We start from the raw sequence: 22041 nt of genomic DNA, 5'->3' as shown, positions 1-22041 counted from the left end.
GCTTCAACTTTTTGATTTATTTATTTTATTTAACTTATTTATTTATTTATGTATTTATTTATTTATTTGAGTATATTACAGCAAAATCTGCAGCTCAGTTCACGTTCTCAGCCAGAATCTGACAGCTACCTCAGATTATTGACTGTGATCTGGTCTTACTTTATTAATAGAGAATGTAAGAAGCTATTTTAAGTTGGAGCTGAATTAGACCCATAACTGTCTTTGATTTACAAACTATTGGACAGTTGAATCTATAGCAATAAAAAATATTTTAAAACACTAGTTCATCTTTTTATTTGTATAAAAATAATTGATGTTACATCATGTATTTGTTTGTAAAATCTCAATGAAAATGAGTAGAAGTGTATAAGTAGCATAAAACTGGAATAAATGTGCACTACTGTACTCTGCTATGTACCAGCACTTGAGGAAATATACAGTTACACTTCACTGTTTCCAAATTATAGATCAATTACGTTTCCAGAAAACTGTTATTTTCAGACAAATTTTAGTTTGAAGTACATACATTTGTCTGAGGTGACACCAGCAGGTTTATAAAAGCATGACTCGTATGCTATTGTGTGCCACCCTGTCATATTACAGACATGTCCAGTATTTGTGTGACTTAAGAAATATGAAACATTATGCAAAAAATGTGACTGCTGTCAAAGTGAGGCAAGGCTACTTCACCTGTTTGAAGGTCCAAATCTTTTTTAATTATTTTACTTGGCAAATTTTTTTCTTTACAGAAATACAGCAGAGAACTATAATACCTTGTTAAAGTAACATTTAAGGAAGCTTTCAGAATTTTAAGGTGGTTTTCTTGGCAATCTAACAAAAAGTCCCCAAATCAGCTGACTTCACCCTGTATTGATAAACACCAGTATTTTGATTAGTAACTGTGATTTAATTACATATTTTTTCCCCAGTGCAGCAGTAACAGCAATAAAATGATTGATAGAAATGAATCATTTTATTTCTATGGCAGCTGTAGCCTGTTAATGACACACATACATGGAGGGTTTATTTTAGGCTTCATCAACTCACTCGATCTGGCTGTAAATGATGCAACAATGAGAAGTAGGCTGCATATAAGTTTTGTGTGTGTGTGTGTGTGTGTGTGTGTGTGTGTGTCAGGGAGGGGATACACCGAGCAGCACTAATAACTGAGCTGAAAACAAGGGAGGAGCAAACAGTGTGAACCTGAACGCTGCTCCAGCAGCAGCAGAGTCACAGTGGAGTTAAAAGGATTCAAACCTCGTGTCTCCTCCAGCAGCAGCCTGACTGCAGACACCTCGGTGTGAAGAGGAGCCAACATTTGATCTGAGAACAGCCGCTGAAGAGTGAAGCTGCGCGGTCACCTCTGCTGGGCTGACTGCTCCTCACGTCCCGGAAACTCAGAGAGGACCGAGAGGAAGAAAAGCAGCATGTTTTCCTTCTTGTTCCCCCTCCTCCTTGTCTCACATGTGCTGCTGTCCTCGACACGTAAGTACCCTAACTTTAGCCAACTGACAAACACACGGACACGGAGCATTAACTGCGTGCCTGTCGGTGGCAGACCTCAGTGTGGTATGGAGGGTGATGAGGGTCAATTTAAAGCTGAAGCTGTTTCCCAGAGTGAGCTGATGTATGGAGGCTCCAAAACAACACCACCAGATTTAAATTAACTTAAATTATTATTATTTTTTAAAAAGAGCGACTTTTAATACCTGCCCAGGTGTTATTATCACCCCACCTGTAATCATTATAATAGGAAACCACAGAAGATACATTTTCAAGATGTTCCTATGCTTATTAGGAGGAGGCGATATGTAGGCTATAAAATTCATGCCAATATTGCCTTTAAAATTAACTAAGGGTATCAGCAACATGCTTTTTCTTATTTTGTACAATGAATGAAAATCACATACTCTGCACTGGCTATATACAGGGTTGATTAGCTTGTTTCATTTGTTTTTAAAGCCATACATGGGCTGGCACCCCAGTGTACTGCTGAACTTCTCTGCCCCTACTCCAGCTCCCCACCTCTTAGATCTTCAGAACAATTACTTTTAACTGTCCCACGATCCAGGCTGGTGGGTCAGGGAGATCGTGCCTTTGTGGTAGCTGCTCCGAAGCTCTGGAATAATCTTACAACCTTCATGTTTTCAATGGCCTTTGGCTGTTTGTAGTGGTTTTAATATTTTATATTTTATGATCTTTTTTTTTTTTTTTTTTTTTTTTATACATACGTTCTTACCGGTGTTATTCTGTTTTATATTTGTATGCATGTGATATTGCTATATATTTGTGTGTCATTTTTTAAATTTGTACAGCACTTTGGTCAACTACAGTTGTTTTTAAATGTGCTATGTACATAAATTTGATTTGATTACATTGAAAAGCTCTGTATTTCATGTCTCCATCTGCTGGTGGGCTATCATGATAAGTGTTTGCATGCATAATGTGATGTTAATTCCACTGCAGAAGAGACAGTATCGGTCATCAGCCAAGTAAGTTATTATAAATCGGCATATCCAATCATGTGCATCCCTACGCAAAAGTTTTATATTGTGATATTGATGTACTGGTATAGTACATTTTTATGCAGACATAATTGTTGGTGGCCATGGCTCAGAGGTAGGTAGGCTCCTAAAGCCCACATGTCATAGTATTGTTCGGCGAGATACTGAAACCCAAATTGCTCCCGATGGCTGTTCCATCAGTATGTGAGTGCGTGTGAATGGTTACAGAGTAGTAGGTGGCACCCTGTATGGCAACCTAGGCCACCAGTGTGTCAATGTGTGTGTGAATAGGTGAATGTGACATGTCGTGTAAAAGTGTTTTGAGTGGTCGAATAACTAGAAAAGCTCTACACAAGTGTAGTCCATTTAGTACATTTTTATTAAACAGGAATATCAGCTTCTGATAAATGCCTGACAAATCAAGAAACTTTATCAAATTGATGCAAAAGTCATACAAATATTTTATTTATTTGTTTATTTGACAAGGACAAATGCATATGACACTGCATCATATGTAAAATACAAAGTAGATTAAATGCATACAGGTTTCTAGCCATGGGTAATTTGCAGCCCATGTCCCTGGTTAGGCTTTTGGAATTAAAACAGTTAGTGTAAGATTAGTGAGCATGGAGTTATTCAACACATCATATACAGTAAAATACAGGCAAAGACTAAGTCAAAGAGAAGAGCACAGTGATAAAAGAGACAAAAAATAATTAACAGTGACTATATTATGTGACAGTGTGACATTTTACAGTTAAATATAAACCTGTCAGTGCTCTCTGGGGGATGAATCATGTTATGGACACTTTCTAAATGACTTCAAACATGTCTTTGATATTTCTGTGCTGTAAGTTCTTGTTGTTTATCAGCAGACACAGACGCAGATACTATTATGTTTGAAAGAAACTAATGTCAGCTTAAACTCAACTGAAATAAAAATCCAATATAGTCTACAAGGACCTAATACCATGGGTGTAGATTTCAGGGAGGACCCAAGAGACACGTCCTCCTTAATATTTAGAACATGCAGTATTGGGCCAACTTCCGGCCTTCCTCTGCACCCTTCTGTGTCAGCTCTGGTAGTTATCGGCTACGCTCCTCCAAGTGGTTGCTTTTTAATGAACCCTGGGTTTAACAGATCTGGGAAAACTGCATTCTCCTACTCTGCACCTTGGACATGGAACAATCTTCAAAAAGATTTCAGACAGTTGACAAATATTCATCGTCACATGGACCCTGATACTTATTTATTTGTGAAACCTGATTTGATTTATTTGTTTCGAACATTTAAAATAAAGAAACAAAATAGAACATATTGTAGAAAAAACCCTGCAAAACAGAGACAAGACTTACAATAAGAAACATAGATTAACTTTCTATGTCAGAAAAGGAGTAGGAAGAAGCAACATGCTTGTCTTGCCCTATCCCCAATCCAAAACTACACTAATCCATCACTAATCAAGCTACTACATAAGTACACATCAATCAGCCACATATTTACACCACAACACTTCTTAATACCTGAGAACCAATAATACCCCGTGTATAAAACAAATACCAATTGAGAATACCGACAACAGTCTCACCTTGAGTGAGCTTCACATTCCCTTTAATCATTTCTGTACCTTGTGAAAATACTGTCGTTGTACCTATTTTTAAACGGTCTGATATATTTACTGTGTTTGATTTCTTAAGCCGGTGCGTTCCACAAAATTACCCCACAAATTGATGTACACATACTTTTCAGAGTGGTGCGAAAACAACATTTTTTCAAATTGAATCTATCTCTTAAGTTACACCATGTCCAAGAACATTTTATGTTGCCAGGTAGTAAGTTATTTCTTGCTTTGTACATGACTTGAGCCTGTTTAAAATCCACTGGATCCATTATTTCAGTTCATGTGATTTCAAAAACAGATTATTAGTGTGTTCTCGATATTCAACATTGTGTAAAATTCCAACAGTGTTTAAAATTCTGATATCCAACATTGTGTAAAATTCAAATATCAGACATTGTGTAAAATTCCGGAATTGTGTAAAATTCCAATATCAAACAGTGTGTAAAATTCAAATATCCAACATTGTGTAAAATTCTGATATCCAACATTGTGTAAAATTCAAATATCAGACATTGTGTAAAATTCCGGAATTGTGTAAAATTCCAATATCAAACAGTGTGTAAAATTCAAATATCCAACACTGTGTAAAATTCCGATATCCAACATTGTGTAAAATTCCGATATCAGACATTGTGTAAAATTCTGATATCCAACATTGTGTAAAATTCCGATATCCAACACTGTGTAAAATTCCGATATCCAACATTGTGTAAAATTCCGATATCCAACATTGTGTAAAATTCCAATATCCAACACTGTGTAAAATTCCGATATCCAACATTGTGTAAAATTCCAATATCCAACACTGTGTAAAATTCCGATATCCAACATTGTGTAAAATTCCAATATCCAACATTGTGTAAAATTCCGATATCCAACATTGTGTAAAATTCCAATATCCAACATTGTGTAAAATTCCGATATCCAACATTGTGTAAAATTCCAATATCCAACACTGTGTAAAATTCCGATATCCAACATTGTGTAAAATTCCGATATCAGACATTGTGTAAAATTCCAATATCCAACATTGTGTAAAATTCCGATATCCAACATTGTGTAAAATTCCAATATCCAACATTGTGTAAAATTCCAATATCCAACATTGTGTAAAATTCCAATATCCAACACTGTGTAAAATTCAAATATCCAACATTGTGTAAAATTCCAATATCCAACACTGTGTAAAATTCCGATATCAGACATTGTGTAAAATTCCGATATCCAACATTGTGTAAAATTCCGATATCCAACATTGTGTAAAATTCCGATATCCAACATTGTGTAAAATTCCGATATCCAACACTGTGTAAAATTCCGATATCAGACATTATGTAAAATTCCAATGTCCAACATTGTGTAAAATTCCAATATCCAACACTGTGTAAAATTCCGATATCAGACATTGTGTAAAATTCCGATATCCAACATTGTGTAAAATTCCAATATCCAACATTGTGTAAAATTCCGATGTCCAACATTGTGTAAAATTCCGATATCCAACAGTGTGTAAAATTCCAGTATTCAGCATTGTGTAAAATTCCGACATCCAACATTGTGTAAAATTCCAATATCAGACATTGTGTAAAATTTTGATATCCAACACTGTATAATATTCCAATATCCAGCATTGTGTAAATTCTTATGGCTCTTTTTTACTATAACTTTGCTGAATATGAAAGTGAATATGAAAAAGTTTTTGGAAACTTGGAACCAACTAATAACACAGTGTCAACAAAAACACAGCCTAAATACAGCCTAACTGTAGCCTTCTCCAGTAAAATAAATCCAGATGCAGTGACGCCATATGAATATGAGAGCAGTGATTAGATGTCCTAGAGCAGGACCTATTAGACATGGTGGTGACGCAGCTGATGAGTCAAATTGAAATTAACGATGTTCATCAGCTCTGTTGCATGAAGGAATCGCAGGAAAGATAACAATATTCCCAGTTATTACCATGCAGACATTTACAATCAGAAGACTGGGAATAACATCTGCAAGCAGCTTCTGTGTGTGTGATATAAAGCACGTTATATTTCTCATGCATATTTCATATCTCACATTATGTTTTATATTGAATCCCACCCACTGAGGCCCAAAGGTCAACCCTCATGCTTCCTACACGGAGACATAGTTTCCTTTTCTTTACATTTGTCTTCGTATTAGATGCTACTGAATCCAGTGAGGCTGGAAACAGTGCAGTGGCACATATGTTGGAAAGCTTGTCCGCCGCCCACCTGGAGCACGGTTAATAAAAGTCTACACATTAACCATCATATCTCTGAGAAGAAGGAGCCCAATGGTAACATTCAAACGCACAGCAGAGGGTTTCTCATGTGTATCAATCATGAATGTGAACTTAAGTCTGAGAGGGGTCATGGTATGGAAAAGCATTCAAGGATTTTACCGACAAAACAGGGTGACCTTTTGACTGATCCTAGTGAGGCTCCATAAATCCACTTCATTACTGGGTCATAAATATGTGCTGAGCTCCTGCTCTGTTGTGGTGCAGTGCTGCTGCACTCCACCTCCGCACACAAACATAAAGTTTTCTTGGTTGGCAAGAGATGTGGACACACTGTGTGTTCAGCACTGAAAACAAATCGAAGTAGGCAGACTAACAGCTGCCCAGGACTCAATGCATGTTATGGAGGAGTCTCAAATCAGTGGAAATTAGAGGTTGACAGCAGGCTGAAGACCTCAAATGTAAATTAAAATATAGGGATGCACGATTAATCCAATATGCAGATATTTTCCAACTCACTTTAACTGATACCGATAAATGCACGTTTTTTCCATCTAACTGCAGAGAACATTGAGTCTCTCCTGTAATGAAAATAACATATACTCTTACCCTGTTTGCCCACTGACAGATGCAGATGTAAAATAAAATGCTTTCCAAACACACACACACTCACTGGGCAGTACTTAGGTTACATGTAAAATTTAGTGTGTTATTTTATTTATTTTTTAATTCATTCATTTTTATTTTATCCCCCCCGCCCGTGTTTTTTTCTTTTATGATTTAGGATGATAGGAGACGGGTTGAAATAAACCAAAATCTCCCTTTAATGTAACTATAGCATTAAAACCCATGCATATACAAGAAAAAGTCTTTGAAATAGCCCTCCACTGTAGTGACCACTATTTATGAAAGGGTTAAGTCAGTCATTAAACAACAATGCAATACACAATCAGGTTCCAGACTCTTAGACGTGAGGATTTGCAGCTGTCCTTCGCTATATTTTTGTAAAATGAATATCATTAGCTTTTGGACATTTGGTTGGGCAAAACAAGTATTTAAAGTCATAACCTCGGGCTCTGGGAACTTTTGAGGGACATTTTCCACTGATAGAATTCAATGTAAGTGTGTCATAAAGAGGAGTAAAGGCACATTACAGTGATGTAGCATGGTAGTAGGGTGTCTTTAGTACTAGCCGGGCTTTAAATAGTGATTATGTGTGTTTCCACCATTTAGATGTAGCAGTGATCTCCCCTCAGGATCCCGTCCTTCATATTGGCTCCAGCCTAACAGCCACGTGCACACTGAGCCCTGAGCTCGGCCTCCACGCCAACACGTTGTACTGGACACTGAACGGGATGAGTCTGTCCAGCAGCACCTACAGTGTGTTGAGCCCCGACACCCTCAGCGTCACCCTCCACAACCTCAATGGCTCCCAGCAGCAGTCTGGTGACAACCTCGTGTGTCACGGAGCAGATGGACACGTCCTGGCTGGTTCATGTCTCTATGTGGGCAGTAAGTGGAGGCTTTTCAGTCTGTGCAGTCATACGGAGATGAATGACTTTTAAAAACATATGTAGTGAAATCAGTCTTAGAAAGCTGTGGTGTGTTGAACATAGTCAGACAAGCATGCTAGTTTTGTCCTTGTCGGAGCACAACAAAGGGGGGATAACTTGATTCCAGCACCTGAAAAAATAATTAGTTTGCTTCTTGTTGCTCTTCTTTTCCTCCAGGGCCTCCAGAAAAGCCAGTCAATTTAACGTGTTGGTCCCGCAACACGAAGGACTTGAGCTGCAAGTGGAGCCCGGGGGGGCGGGGCGAGACCCACGTCCAAACCAAATACACCCTCAAGTACAAATTGAGGTGAGCGCCCCAGACCTGCCGCAGCTCACAGGTGATCACCTCGTCAGACACCATTCAGGTAGACTAGCAATTAATACATCAGTGCCGCGTATAGTTTATCGTCTGCAACATGCACTTTGCTCAGAGGCTGCAGTGTGTTGTTCTGCTCGTGTAGTAACTGCTGGTATCTTAAAGTTAAGTTTTTGTCATAATTGATGAAACTGTCACTACAACTGTCCTGACAGTAGTACATGAGACGAAAAGACGTGTTCCTCATCATGCTTGTAATGGCATTTACATGAATCCACTGCAGCTGAATGAAAACAACCAGAGACGAGTCTCTGAGGGTGCTTTCACACCTGCCCTGTTTAGTTTGGTTCAATCAAACTCAAGTTCGTTTGCCCCCTAAGTGCGGTTCATTTGGGCAGGTGTGAACACAGCAATCACACTCCGATGTGCACCAAAATAACCTGACCAAGACCTTCTTGAAGAGGTGGTCTCAGTCCTCTTACAAACAAACTCTGGTGCAGTTCTTTTGTGGTGAGAACGTGTTCCGACCTCCATCCGAACCAACTGCAGTCACATGACACATTGTTTGGGTTAAACATAAGCATGTTCCAGTCCTGGAGGATTATTAATGTGCACCTCCTCCTGTACTGCCTTAATATGCACATTCAGCACATCCAATGCATCAAAACATTGTTTTCTAGTTGGAGCCGCGCCTCGTTTTCAAACTGTATGGTTTGACTAAAATGAACAATGACAGCAATATAGTTCACGATGAGCAGCGCTAAAATCAACCTGCGTAGTTGTCCCTCCATTGTGACATTAGAAAGTGTCACATTTATCTTGCAAGTGTACTCTTCTTCAATGTTTTGTTTACTTCCTGGATTTTTCCTGCATGGAAATTCTGACCAATCAAGAGCAGGTTTCTGGCCCAAGGCATTTTATGTGGTCCGCTTGTAAATGCTGCCGAGAGAACATGAACCAACTCTAGGCAAGTATGCAACTTTGTCAGAAATGAGTCCCTGATTCAGACCAAAGCAGGTAAACTCTAAGTCTAGAAGCACCCTAACAAGGGCTTCAATCATGTCAATCACAGCATGTGAACTGAAACATATTTTAGTGTATTGTTAGTGAGAAAGATTGCTCTGGGTGCCATGCTGAAAATGGACAAGCTGAAACCAAGCACCACCCACCAGCTTCTCATTTTACAGCTAAACAGTGCACTAAAATATGTTTCTGAAAACATTTGAGGTGAGAAATAGGCACTGCACAAGCAGAAACGTGATTAATGTTTGATAAGCACTACCTGGTTTGACAGTTTGACCGAAGTTGACACGAGCAGTGATTGACATTATCAACAACTGCATTCGAGGCCCAGCTCTGATTAGCTGTTGTCGCTCAGACACAGTGGGTTCTCGCAAATGCCAGTGGGAGCACTATTTGGAGGCATAGGGATGTTTTGCACAAATTATCTGCCTTACTGTCAGGATACAGTGACAGTAGCAGTAGTAAAAGTAGTAACTGTTATAAAAGTTACCAACTGTAGCTTTAAAAATAGTCAGTCTGCCTCTTCAGAAACAAACATCAAGAATTTATTTTGGTCATTATGTTTTGTTTCTGTCCAGGTGGTACGGGAGAGAGAAGGAGTGTGAAATATACAGCACAGGGAAGCAGCGCTACTCCTGCTACATCCCCCGCAACCTCGCCCTCTTCACGCCATACGAGATCTGGGTGGAAGCAGCCAATCAGCTGGGCTCTGCCATCTCTGACATCACCACCCTGGACATCCTCGATGTAGGTGGGTAAGCAGAGTTTTTGAGGATGTCTCTATTTAACACCTGGAGGTTAATTAATGTAACTTTAGCCTTTCCTCTCATGTCTTTTTTGGTCACTTCCTTTCTTTTCTGTCCTGTCCTGTCCTGCCTTTCTTTTCCTCTGTTCCATTTGTTTGTCTGCAGATCTCCTGCATATGGCTAACACACTTCTCTGGGGGAGAGGGGGATTTATTTTTATGGTTCATTCCCTCCGACCCGCCTCTGTAACAGCATTATGGATTCAGTCTGCAACTCTCAGAGATGAACTGCTTGGTTGTAAAAGTTAACCGCACATCCGATGTCTCTCTGGTAATGGCTTCACACGTTTCTCAGCGAGAAATTTAGGTTATGATGTACGAGCTCTAGCAGGTATATCTTACAATTTCTCCAGTGCTAATGTTACAGCGTGGTGTTGTGGCCTCCAGCGAGTACCACATTATGAAAGCAGTGTTTATTGTCCGTGACTGGGCATCCTCTCCCTCCATTCATCCTCCCTGCACACTGAGGAGCTGATAACTTGGAGCTGTGAGTGCGTTGGAGGAGAAGGAGGAGCGTTGCCATATGTATGATGCATTGCACTGCCTCAATAACAGAAACAATAAGCTGGAAGTATATTTGTTCTGGCTCGGTTTTGCTCTCTCTGTCGAGCTGGATGTGAGAGAACAAATAAAACTGAGAAACAGCGTCACGCACCAGCAGTGAAGGATGTCTGAAGCAGGAGGTTGCAAACTGGAAACACTTTTACAAGTTCTTTAATAAGTTCCTTCCTTTGTCTCTCGTGCTGCCATCACCTTTATCTTTCCCTCCAACTTCAAAGCACTTGATTTGTGCACAACCTTTATTGCAGTTAGTAAAATGTTTAGTTCCCCACTGACTGAGGGTACAGCACACTCTCTACAGGAAGTACAGCCTGACCTGAACCACAGGCTGCCAGCCAGTCTGAACACGAGGGGAAGTTTAATGAATCTTTATAAATTTTCACTTGCTTACTGTTATGATAGCAAATTATAAACCTTTATACATATGGTGTAAGAATGTCCACAGTTGAAGGACCTCTTGGAAGTCATTTTGGGACTCTTTCTATAATGTTGGGAAAATGAATGTCCTTGCCTTCCAAAGTGGGACTGCCCTGTTTAGGTAGAAATATCTGCTATGATTTTGGATGGATGCTATTTTCCCATGTTTTTGTGTCAATGTGACTAATGGAGACAACAGTTTTTGAAATTGGTTCAGTATCGAGCGAGAGTGCTGCAGCTGCAGGTTGCAAGTTATCCCTACGGGCAATTATGCACCATCAATTTAAAAGTTCTTGGTTTGTCAATGACAGGCTCAGATTGTTATTATAAGTGTCTGACAACATTACGTAAAGGACCCTGCAGAGAAATAAAACATTTTTCCTTTCCTTCCACTGACCTGTTTTTTATTGTGACCAAGTCTCACTCAAGAAGAAGTCTAACTCTAAAATCTCATGTGAGGTAAGTTGTTGCAGGAAAAACAACAGTGGAAATGTACTAACAAACAGATCGGTAAGAAGTCACTTAAAATAATATGATCCTGTCAGTGGCAAAAACAAGCACTTTTAATGGATGGAAACTGACAATTTACAATTGACCCTTCGCTAAGTCCCGCCTCCAGACGCAGACTGGCCAATCATAATGTAGCATCAGACCGGCTCAGCTCAGTGTCCGACAACAACACAGCTGTGCTCCACTGACTTTAATGCAGTTGTTGTTTCATTTTCAGGCTGGTTTTGTGGATTTGGAGCTAAATGTTGTGCCTGGGGCACGCCGTGTATTAATGATACTCGTTACCTGGAGAGGTTGGAAAAACATATACGTTTCTTCCCTGTTCCAAAACCAAAATCAAACCCTGAAAAGTGTAGGGTTAGCTAGCTAGCTACTGAAGCTATAGCCTACTGAATGTATACACATGCTGCTTTTGCTTTTTAATGACTATAACAGTGAAAAAAAGACCGACCCTGCTGTACAGGAACCAGTGAAGGGAAGCAGGGAAACTTTGCTGATATTCAACCAGCTGTGTGTCATCACAGTGTGCGCATAAGAAAGGTGTTTGCCTTCCCCCGGAGCTCCCTGACAGTCCGGCGGCAGAGGTGCAAACACTGGAGGTGGCACGGGGGGAAGCCAAACACTGTTCATCTGCACGCACTACGATGCCACACAGCTGGTTCAATATCTGCAAAGTTTCCCTTTATATTCATTGTCTTCTGTGGCGATCAGCAGAGATGTGGTGGTTCACTTTTACACTGTGATCTGTAGCCTATAGTTCGGCTTTAGTTTCTAACTGTCTTTGTCTTTTTAACCTGTTGTTGCTGCTGAGTCAGTTTGACATCCTGGATATATCCTTCAAACACAGACTGTAGACCCCTCTGTCTGCTTCTCTCTGAATCACTGTTTCATTTTCCCAAAAATATGATAATATTTCTTCAGGGAGTGCAGTTAGTTACAGTGTGGGCTCCATGCTTACTGCGATAGCTTGTCAGACCATCACAAAGGGGCGGGGCTAGTAAATTAGTTAATAAAGAATACAACAGAAACATTAAACAAGAAACAAAAAGGTTAGTCACAAAAACAAACACTTCATAATACTGATGAATGTGTTGCGCTGTCTTTCCTTTTTTAAAAGAGGTATTGAATTCAAGGAATTTTACACCCAAAAAATAAAAATAAAAAAGTCAGATCAATGGGAAAATTAAAAAATAAATAAATTAAACATGTGTATGAGACAGATGGCAGTGTTTTGAATGATGAAGAATGAATGAAGAATGATGAGGTGTGGTGTGATGTTTGTCTGCCCTCGGTGTTTTAGGAAAGTATCCACTGGAGGTCATTCACACCTCCTGTATCCTTGCCCTGATTACTGTACATCTGCTGTATACAAACTTTTCAACACTTGTCCTTGTTCGTGCAGTGACCACTGACCCTCCTGCCAACGTGCAGGTGAGTCGCGTCGGCGACCTCGAGGACCAGCTGACGGTCCGCTGGGCCAGCCCCCCCGAGCTCAAGGACATCCTGTTTCAGGCCAAATATCAGATACGCTACAGACTGGAGGACAGCACAGAATGGAAGGTGGTCCACACACACGCACACACACGCACACACACACACACACACACACACACACACACACACACACACACACACACACACACCTGCAGCCTGCACACACTTTCTCTGTAGCTTTGACACCTCTGAGGCAACAGCGGAAATATTTGAGGTGCAGCATTGACTGATCCATAAATGATGAACATAAAAGTTTCTCCTGCTGCATCTCTAGCCTCTCCTGTGTGTGCTGTCATTACAAAGCAAACAACACTTGTGTAAAAACCTTGACTGCTGCTGCTGCTCGTTTCTTTGCTGGTAAATTTTGAAAGCTGGCTTTCATCCAAAAGTGCAGCGGTGGAGCTTTTAGAAACTTTAATTCTTTCAAACTGCTTCTTTGATGTTTCCTGCCCACAGCTTCTTTACATATATTTTTTTTTCCTTTGAATTCTGGACTGATTGAGAGGATTAAGCAAATAATGTTCAAATATCCAGATTGCACCCAAAACACAGAATAAAGCCAGAAAAAGTGATCATAAAAGATCCTTTTCATCTGTGCTATAGGCGGAAGAAAAGCCTGTGAGAAAAGATCCAGCTGTTAAGTTGGAGCTGAGGAGGATTTTGACTCTCCTACCGTTTTATTGCATCATCTCTGTCATTTTGTTTCCTCCCACAGGTGGTGGATGATGTCGGTAACCAGACGTCATGTCGCCTTGCTGGCCTCCGGCCTGGGACTGTCTATTTTGTGCAGGTGAGATGTAATCCAGTGGGCATCTATGGCTCCAGGAAGCCTGGCATCTGGAGTGACTGGAGCCACCCGGCTGCCGCCTCCACACCCAGCAGTGGTGAGTATGCTGCAGAGGAAATATGAATACAAGACTGAATGAACAAAACGCTGTTTGTGTTTTTATGACTCCGTGCTGGCGATAGCTGTGGCCTGAGGCATTAAGTTTTTAGGTTTTCTGTCCCATTCTTGTGAACACAATATCTCAAGAACACCTTGAGGGAATTTCTTCAAATTGGGCACAAACGTCCACTTAGACTTAATGATGATTAGATTTTGGTGGTCACAGGTCAAGGTCACTGTGACCTTGCATTCGTCTCATCCTCATAAACATGATATCTCAAGAAGGCCTTGAGGGACTTTTTTCAAATTTGGTTCAAACATCAACTTGAACCCAAGAATGAGCAGATTAGAATTTAGTGGTTGAGGGTCAAAGGTTAAGGTCACTGTAACCTTACAAAACATGTTTTTGGCCATAACTCAATAATTCATCCGCTAATTGTGACAAAATTTCACGCAAATGTTTAACAGACATTTTAAGCCCAGTTCAGACCAAAGATTCGCAACGAGATGAGTTGAAGCATGCTTCTACTTGCAACGTGCCATTCTGCAACATTATAAAAACCTGCCGGTTCACACCAATGCAACTAGATGAGACAGTGTATCATCTCAATGCAACAACTCTCTGTACTTCCATTCTGATTTCCAGGTTTTCAGGTTTGTTTTGTGGCTGAATATAATTTGGAGCTTCTTAAAATATGAATGAGGATAGTTATAGAGAGATATTGGCTACAGTTGCATTTGCAGTAGCAATAAAAGGGCCAAAAACATAAAACGGGCATCAGGTGGACTGTAATCTTAATAAATATGCCACAATAATATAAGTAAGCAGCACTGAAACCAGCCAACAGCAGTTTGACCAGCTGAGTTGCAGGTGACACCATCAGCCAGCTTGAGTCAAGCTTTTCTCTGCAACGTTCTTAAACTTTTCTTCTTGTCGTGACTCATTGCTCTGAACTGAGCGAAAAGGTCTAAGGTCAACTTCACTGTGACATCATAATGCTCTGCATAAAAATTTTTTTTGGCTGTTAGTCAACATCATAACTCAGGAACAGAAGGGGAAACATTTGGTCAGACACTGAATTGGTGACTCTAACCTTGGATGTCCACCTTGAAACTGTACTGATTGTATAGATGATGCTGCCGGGGAAAGGATGTGTGCAAAGCACCCATGTTTTTACAGACTTGGATGCAAACTGTAAGTGCAACTTGACTGATTCGAGTAGACGTACAACTGCAAAGCGGTAACTCTAGTCCAGACAATCAATAGAAAATCCACCAAATGTTTAAAAGAGTAACCGAAGTCTTTCCTTTCATAGTCTGTCTCGTGTCTTAAATGGCTTTTAAAAGCTTCCCAAATGTCTCTGGTGCCCACAGATCTTGACCATTTGTTCCTTTTCTAATAATCAACCTTTCATTGCCAATTAAAGCCAGAAAAAAAACAATGTCCTTATCCCTGTTTCAACATCCTGAACAAGCAGATCCAAACCGCATGTGACCTAGGAGAAACCAAACATCAATAGTCTAGATACCTTGATAGAGATCTCCCAGCAGAGGATTAGAGGGAGCTGCAAAGAGCCAGGGGGACGTTTTGATAGATTTTTGTCCTCGGCTTCAAAGATTGATCAAGTTAAAAAGCTGGTTGTCTGTCCGCGGTGCACACAGGGCCTATAAAGCTTGAGTGGAAGCAGGTTTGGGAGCAGGAGGAGCAGATAATGAGTTACATAGGTCATGTGGTATTTACTTCCCAGAGGGAGGAAGTCGTTATCGGGCTATGTTGTTTGCCATAAAGAATTGATTGTAGCAGACTTACGACTTTCAGTAGCCTCTTGTCCCCAGAAACAGAAGTATGGTATAGCACCTCCACAGTTTAGACCATTACAGAGAAACATTTTTCTTTATATGAAAGTGTTTACGTCTCGTTTTGTGAAATTAAGGAGCATGAATCATCATAAATGTTCTCTAAGCAACTCTGTTTGTACCAGAAGCCTGTGTAGTAGAGAGAGGTGAGAGGTGTGCTACTGTAATGTTTTGATATTAAATTTCTTTTTAATAATGTGGCAGAGCATTATCTCAGGGTTGGAGTCTGATACTAAGAAAGTGTCATTTCTATCCTTTGATCTCAGGTAAGTTATGATCCACATTAGTTTTTATTTCTGACACGTTACAGGCTAAGCAATTATTGAATTGATATTTTAAAGGGTCTGTGTGGCTGTACTTGGGAATAGTGGTGCTGCGAGCTACATGCTAACATGCTCACAATGGCAATGCTGATGTTAGGGGCATGTTTATCTCAGTTTAGTGTGTTAGCAAGCACTTGCTAATTAACACTAAACATAAAGTACAGCTGAGGCTGATGGGAATGTCATTAGTTCTGCAGATATTTTCCAAAGTATCAGATAAATGGAAATGGAAAATTGGCACTGGATGCGATGTGAGAAGATCACAAAGTGCATTTATCCTCTGGGGAACATGAATGTGTGCCAAAATTTAATGGCAACCACAGACTGTATAAAATAATGGACGTAGCTGCCGTGACATCAACCACTGGTTTGTGGACTCCCATTCTGAAGCCTCATGTTTGGTAATTCGGCCGTCGCCATCTTGGGTTTTTTGAGCGGGAAATAACCAAATTTGGATGATAAGGTAGAGCTGTAGGAAAGTGAGGGGATCTGACTGAGAACCATAGGCTCTAAAAATAATGTACGCAGCTAGCGTAACATCACCCATTGGGTTTCAGACTCATTTTGAAATCCATAGTTTGGTAAATTGGTTGTCGCCATCTTGGTTTTATGAAGCCAGAAGTGACCATATTTGGGTGAGAGGCTGTCGCTGTGTTGGAGTAAGGGATAGTTCTGCTTGAGAAGCCAAGGACACTATGGGCGGACAGCCTGTCACTCAAAGTGACCATGCCTTTAATTATGCATAACTTTAAGCCTTCATAAAATGTAAATGGGTGAGTAATGGCAACATTCACCTCCCATACAGCAATTTGCTATAGAGACCAAAACTGTTTTTGTACCAGGCTGTAAACATGTTGATTTCTACTGTAAAGTTGGGCATTTTAAATGGGGGTCTATGGGGACTGACTGGCGTCTGGAGCCAGCCTCAAGTGGCCATTCAAAGAACTGCAGTTTTTGGCACTTTTTGTCTTTTTCAGCCTCAGAGGTTGCTGTTTGATGGCAATTCATCCAGTAGTTGTAACCAATTGTCAGACAGATCTTGCCTCCTGAGAGCCACAGTATTAACATGGCTTAAAACACTTAACTGTATTTCACCACGTTCATCCACTCAGTTTAGGGAAAGGCGATTCCAAACTTTTAAAATTTGATACGATACCAATACTGATACAAATACTTTTTATTTCTTAAATGGGTATAAGATTTTTTCAATATAATAATGGTCATTTTTAGGAAATAAAAGATTGTAACACGTAATGAAAAATCACGACACATACAAGCCATTAATACAAATGTTTATTAATTTGGCATCTTCCTCTTGTTTTTGCTCAGACTCTTTACAACTCTCATGGTGTGCTGTTTTTAATGTAAAGAGGTTACTCTTGCTGTGTGGAACTTTTTTGTCACAAATAGTGTATCTTGATGTATTTTTATCTACAGGGTGAAAAGTTGCACTACACGAGACTACATTTCCTCTCTGCCAAATGTCCTGATGTCACATAGGTTTCCACGGTGTTACACGGGCCAGCTTAATTTCAGGGCTGCTTTGGCACAAATATTATACCGAAAACGTTTTGAAGTGATGCAGTCAGCCACGTTTTGTGTATATATATATTTTACTAACTTTTTTTTTTTTTTTTTTTTTAAGGAATCTATACACAATGAGTAGGATCAATCCGCCCATCCCTGCTCAGTAACAGTACTGCTGTAGAGTTCTGGGTACATAAACCATACAAACCATAGTAACTGTCTTGATTATTACTTTAAGCTCCACAGCAGATATTCATTTAAAGAATGAAGGTATTTGTTCCACTGTATTTTTTATCTTTTTTTGTGTTTTGAGTTTATTTTTATGTTACTTTTGGTGGTCACACCTGAAAATTTTGACTATATGAATTCATAATTATTTAAAAAAGAACCATGTGGGTCATGTTTATGCTGACACATGACGTAGTTAGCGGCCAGTGCATAATCTATACACCACTAACACCTGTCCTCGCTATAACCTTGACGCTGTTCTCTCATCCTCCCTCCTCTCTGTTACCTCTTCCTTTCTTTACTCTCTCCTTTGTCTCCCCCCTCCTCCTCCTCCTCCTCTCTCCTCCCAGAGCGGCTGCAGACTAGTTCCTGCGATCCTAAGCCCGGTGAGCAGAACTCCACCCTGCGGCGGGAACTCAAGCAGTTCTTTGGCTGGGTGCGCAAGCATGCATCTGGCTGCAGCGGCATGTCAATCAAACTGTACGATCAGTGGAGGGTGTGGCTGCAGAAATCGCACAAAACGCGCAACCAGGTAGGTAAGCAGAATCTCTCTCTCTTTTCAGTATACCTTCCCCAACACACACGCATACTCACACACACATCCACTGCTGCACTGAAGTCCTGAACTGAATTTCTGACCCTGCCTTTGTTATGCCATGTGGTCAGCATTTTCACAAACACAAAGAGGACTGATTTCTCTTGATCTGGCTCTGTGAAGTTTCAGTCCGCACTTTATGATCAGGTAAAATGTGCGGTTTCGACTTTACTGGCCCAGAAGTGGGTCGATGAACTCTGATTTTATTACATATTTTAACAATTTAGACTTCTGATCTTCAGCTGATGACCACAACAAAGAGGACCGAGCATGTAAATGCAATTAACGGCCCACTCTAATGTATTCCTTTTGTTTTCTCTTGGCGTGAGAAGACCCTTTCACAAAAATAACTCCAAATGGCGGCCAAATGGCACGCAGAACCCCGGCATCTCCTGTGTGTTTATGTGACTTTGTGAGTTCAGATCCCTCAGCCACATCCTCCGCCGCTCAGTCCTTGAACTCACAGAAACCTTCACTCTACCTGACTCAATTAGCTCAGCAGTCTCCGGGTTTTTGTGCTTTATAGGGCACACGCTGTCGCCTGAATAATGTCTTTGTTCACAAACCGTGACAGGTTCCCATTGATTACCTTGAGAGAAAGGTAGCAGGGGGCCCGGAGCAATACGCAGAGAATAAGAAAGAGATGATGCGAAGAGAGAAGAAGAGAAAAGAGAGGATGCGAGAGAAGAGGCAGCCAGACAGAGCAATTATCGTGATGATTGTAAATTACATGCTTTTTCTCGTTGAATTATCCCAGTGTGAACCATCTGCTTTTGTCTTTTCAGATTCTACAAGACGATAATTCATAGCAGCGCCGCTCAGCACCACTGTGGTGTTTAATTCAAGAACAGCATCAAGAAACTCTGACAGATAACTGGCCCCGAGGGACCCAGCTGTGTGAGAGGTCCAACGCCCCGCCTGAGGGATACTGCAGTGTTTGGTCATAAAGCCTTAACTTGAGTTTAAAGGGCCCGAGTGGAAGATAACTGAAGTGAGACAATGCAGCCTTTTTCTGCTGTTTCCGCTGGCCAAATCTGTCCCTTAGATCTGTTTGCACAAACACAAATGTTAAGGCCCTCAGTAACTGCACTTTTACTCTAAAATAAAAGTCATTCTCACAGTTAAGACTTTTTAATAATTTAATGTAAGATAAGCAAGTCATTAATGGTACTTTGATGTCAAACTATACAAACTATGCCAAACAGAATTGCAGTGGCAGTAAAATGAGGGACGTGGGACCAAAATGTACAAGACAATCCTCACTCTACTGTTATAGCTCTAGACGTTTAACAAAGTATTTTTGTGAGGGTGGTTTTCTCCAGGCAAATATAAATGTGAGATTCACGTTGTTATGGCCTTTAGGGTAGTTTCTCTCTACATGTATTACTGTTGGAAATAATAAGTTCAGGGTAGGGCTGCAATTATCGATTATTTTCATTATCAGTTAATCATCTGATAAGTTTCGCAATTAACCCATTAATTGTTCCATCTAAATAAAATGAAAAATACTAGTCATCATTTCCTGATTGTTAAATGAAATGTCCTATAATCAACCCAAAGACATTCACTCAAACTCTGAAATCTTCTAACAGAACTGTAGAAATATTAAAAATGCTATCCATATATCCACATAGCCTGAAAAACACTCACCCATTAGTTACATTTTTTGTTTCATTTCACCTCCTCCACCCAACAACCATGCAGCAATGTTGTATTCAACTGAGCTAATATTATAACTTATACTGGCTCGCAAAAAAAAAAGACTTTTCCTGCTAACTTCCCAATGTTATATATAATGGTTTAAGACAGGACAATTTAAAACTAATAGGCTGTTCATGGTTAACATTATGTGTATGGTATGTGCAGTATGTAGCCTACAGTGTCCTAGCCTAATCTGTTAGCATTCCATTAAATCTACTAATTCAGCGGGGGATAATCCACTTATATGCTTGAATGTACATGTTAATTTCGTTAAGATGTGCTGATAATATAAAATTTAAGTCTTTAGTCGTCTTACCTTTAAAAGTGCATCACAACCATTTTTTTCTGCTGTCACTCCACTGCGCTGTTAGCGAGCATGTGCTGCTAACTTCCGGGAGCCATTCCGCAGCTCGAAGGGCCGCCATTGCTGTGAACGGAAGTGACGCGACTCTCTATTAAGGGCTCTGGCCCCGCAGCTAACGTTATCCGCCTTGCTGCTCCAACAAGGGCTGCGACGTGAAGCTTTGTCATCCAGCTTTGAACTGCAGTGTCTTTTTGGAGACTTATAATAGTAAATTCATAACAATGAAATCCTACAGCGAATGTCTTCTGTAGTTATTTATCCGTTTTCCGATTAAAAATGAAAGTCGAAAAACGTTTAAGTTTGGGGTGAACCCTCGGGTTCGTTAACGTCACCAGCTGTCCAATCACAGCGGAGAAGGGGCGGGACAAACACCTTAATGACCAATCATCACAGAAGTGCTGAACAACAACCACAGACTGTAAAAATGTGCCCAAAGGCTAAATACAATTGAATAAGAAAATGGCTGTATCTCAGAAAATGTTTGACCGATTTTGAAAATGTCTTCAGATTTGTGCGTAGGTGAGCCCCAACACTTCCTCTAAAGGAAATTAAAATTTCAGTTGCAGGTACAAATGGGCCAACTGCAACTAACTCAATTTTTTTGCTACAAAAAGCCTGGAAACGATTGTCAGAGTAGAAAGCGAATAACTTCTAGTCGATTAATTGTTTCCATTCTAGTTCTGTGAAAAGTAAATTTGTGAACTCACTAATGAGCCATTTAAACACACTAATCACCTACTGAGTGGTGAGCCATCTAAAATGTTGCCCTGCGCACTATTCAAATAGTTAAATTTATCCATCAATCCATTTTCATCCGCTTAACCGAAGCTCGGTCGCAGGGGCAGCAGGTCAAGCAAATCACCACAGACATCCCTCTCCCTAGCAACGCTTTCCAGCTCCTCCCGAGGGACCCCAAGGTGTTCCCAGGCTAGTTGAGACATGTAATCCCTCCAGTGTGTCCTGGGTCTACCACAGGACCTCCTACCAGTGGGTGGGAGCCACAGGAGCCTAATATGGCCATACTTTCAAATGTTTTGTTTGCATTTCAGCACGCTGAGCTGCCAACTCCGTCAAATAAAACATGCTCGACTTCACCGACCTCACCACAGACTGTTTGGTTTGTAGCTGCTGCAGTACAGATCCAATCACATGTTGCATTCAATTAAAGAACGTTTATAGTTCTTGGCTGTGACCAAAACCATACACATTTTTTAAAAATCTGGGTAAACAAATGCAGGTGTAGTTTGACTGGAGAAGTTTTACTACTACTTGGTATTTAGTTGATACCTTCAAAGGTCTTGGGTACGGATACCCAGTTGTATTAGTAACTGAATCCCCATTAATAAGGCCTCACTATCTGTCACATGTTTATGCTGTCCTGTGGCTGAGTAGACTATTTCTTTTAAGACATTTTATACTGTTTATATTTTTATAACTGCATATTTAAGGAATGTTTTTGTGTAAGTTATATTCTGTTACTGCACCTGTAGTGTCTGAAAAATACTCT

At 40.3% G+C, this 22041-nt stretch overlaps 3 protein-coding genes across 4 annotated transcripts in view; 2 read left to right on the top strand and 1 right to left on the bottom strand.

Annotated features, from left to right (window-relative positions):
* zgc:92140 (uncharacterized protein LOC447854 homolog) overlaps positions 1 to 22041 on the top strand; it is a 670238-nt gene that overhangs the window by 461142 nt on the left and 187055 nt on the right. The window lies entirely within an intron of this gene.
* On the top strand, positions 474 to 22005 carry crlf1b (cytokine receptor-like factor 1b). 2 transcript variants are annotated; one of them, XM_049587242.1, is made up of 8 exons: positions 474 to 1485; positions 7608 to 7886; positions 8105 to 8234; positions 9845 to 10017; positions 12962 to 13119; positions 13769 to 13937; positions 18225 to 18406; positions 19255 to 22005. In XM_049587242.1, the coding sequence occupies exons 1-8, from the start codon at positions 1428 to 1430 to the stop codon at positions 19276 to 19278; spliced, it is 1173 nt and encodes a 390-aa protein (XP_049443199.1). In that variant the 5' UTR covers positions 474 to 1427; the 3' UTR covers positions 19279 to 22005. The 2 variants fall into 2 exon arrangements, with proteins under 2 accessions (XP_049443199.1, XP_049443200.1); XM_049587243.1 differs by having other exon boundaries at positions 18225 to 18410.
* Positions 8844 to 22041, bottom strand: part of slc35a3a (solute carrier family 35 member A3a) — a 45414-nt gene continuing 32216 nt past the window's right edge. Inside the window, exon 9 of the transcript XR_007450176.1 lies at positions 8844 to 8935. The gene's annotated coding sequence lies outside the window, so the exon portion shown is untranslated. The remainder of the gene's footprint in view (positions 8936 to 22041) is intronic.

Source organism: Epinephelus fuscoguttatus, linkage group LG10 (genome assembly GCF_011397635.1).
Source record: "Epinephelus fuscoguttatus linkage group LG10, E.fuscoguttatus.final_Chr_v1".
In the NCBI taxonomy this organism is placed as follows: domain Eukaryota; kingdom Metazoa; phylum Chordata; class Actinopteri; order Perciformes; family Serranidae; genus Epinephelus; species Epinephelus fuscoguttatus.
This window is presented reverse-complemented; position numbering and strand designations above follow the sequence as displayed.

Bases quoted from the DNA above. Each gene is read 5' to 3' on its own strand.
- crlf1b (XM_049587242.1), top strand. From the start codon at position 1,428: ATGTTTTCCTTCTTGTTCCCCCTCCTCCTTGTCTCACATGTGCTGCTG. The intron at 10,018-12,961 runs GTGGGTAAGCAG...TTGTTCGTGCAG, and splicing joins CCTGGACATCCTCGATGTAG to TGACCACTGACCCTCCTGCC. The intron at 13,938-18,224 runs GTGAGTATGCTG...CTCTCCTCCCAG, and splicing joins CGCCTCCACACCCAGCAGTG to AGCGGCTGCAGACTAGTTCC.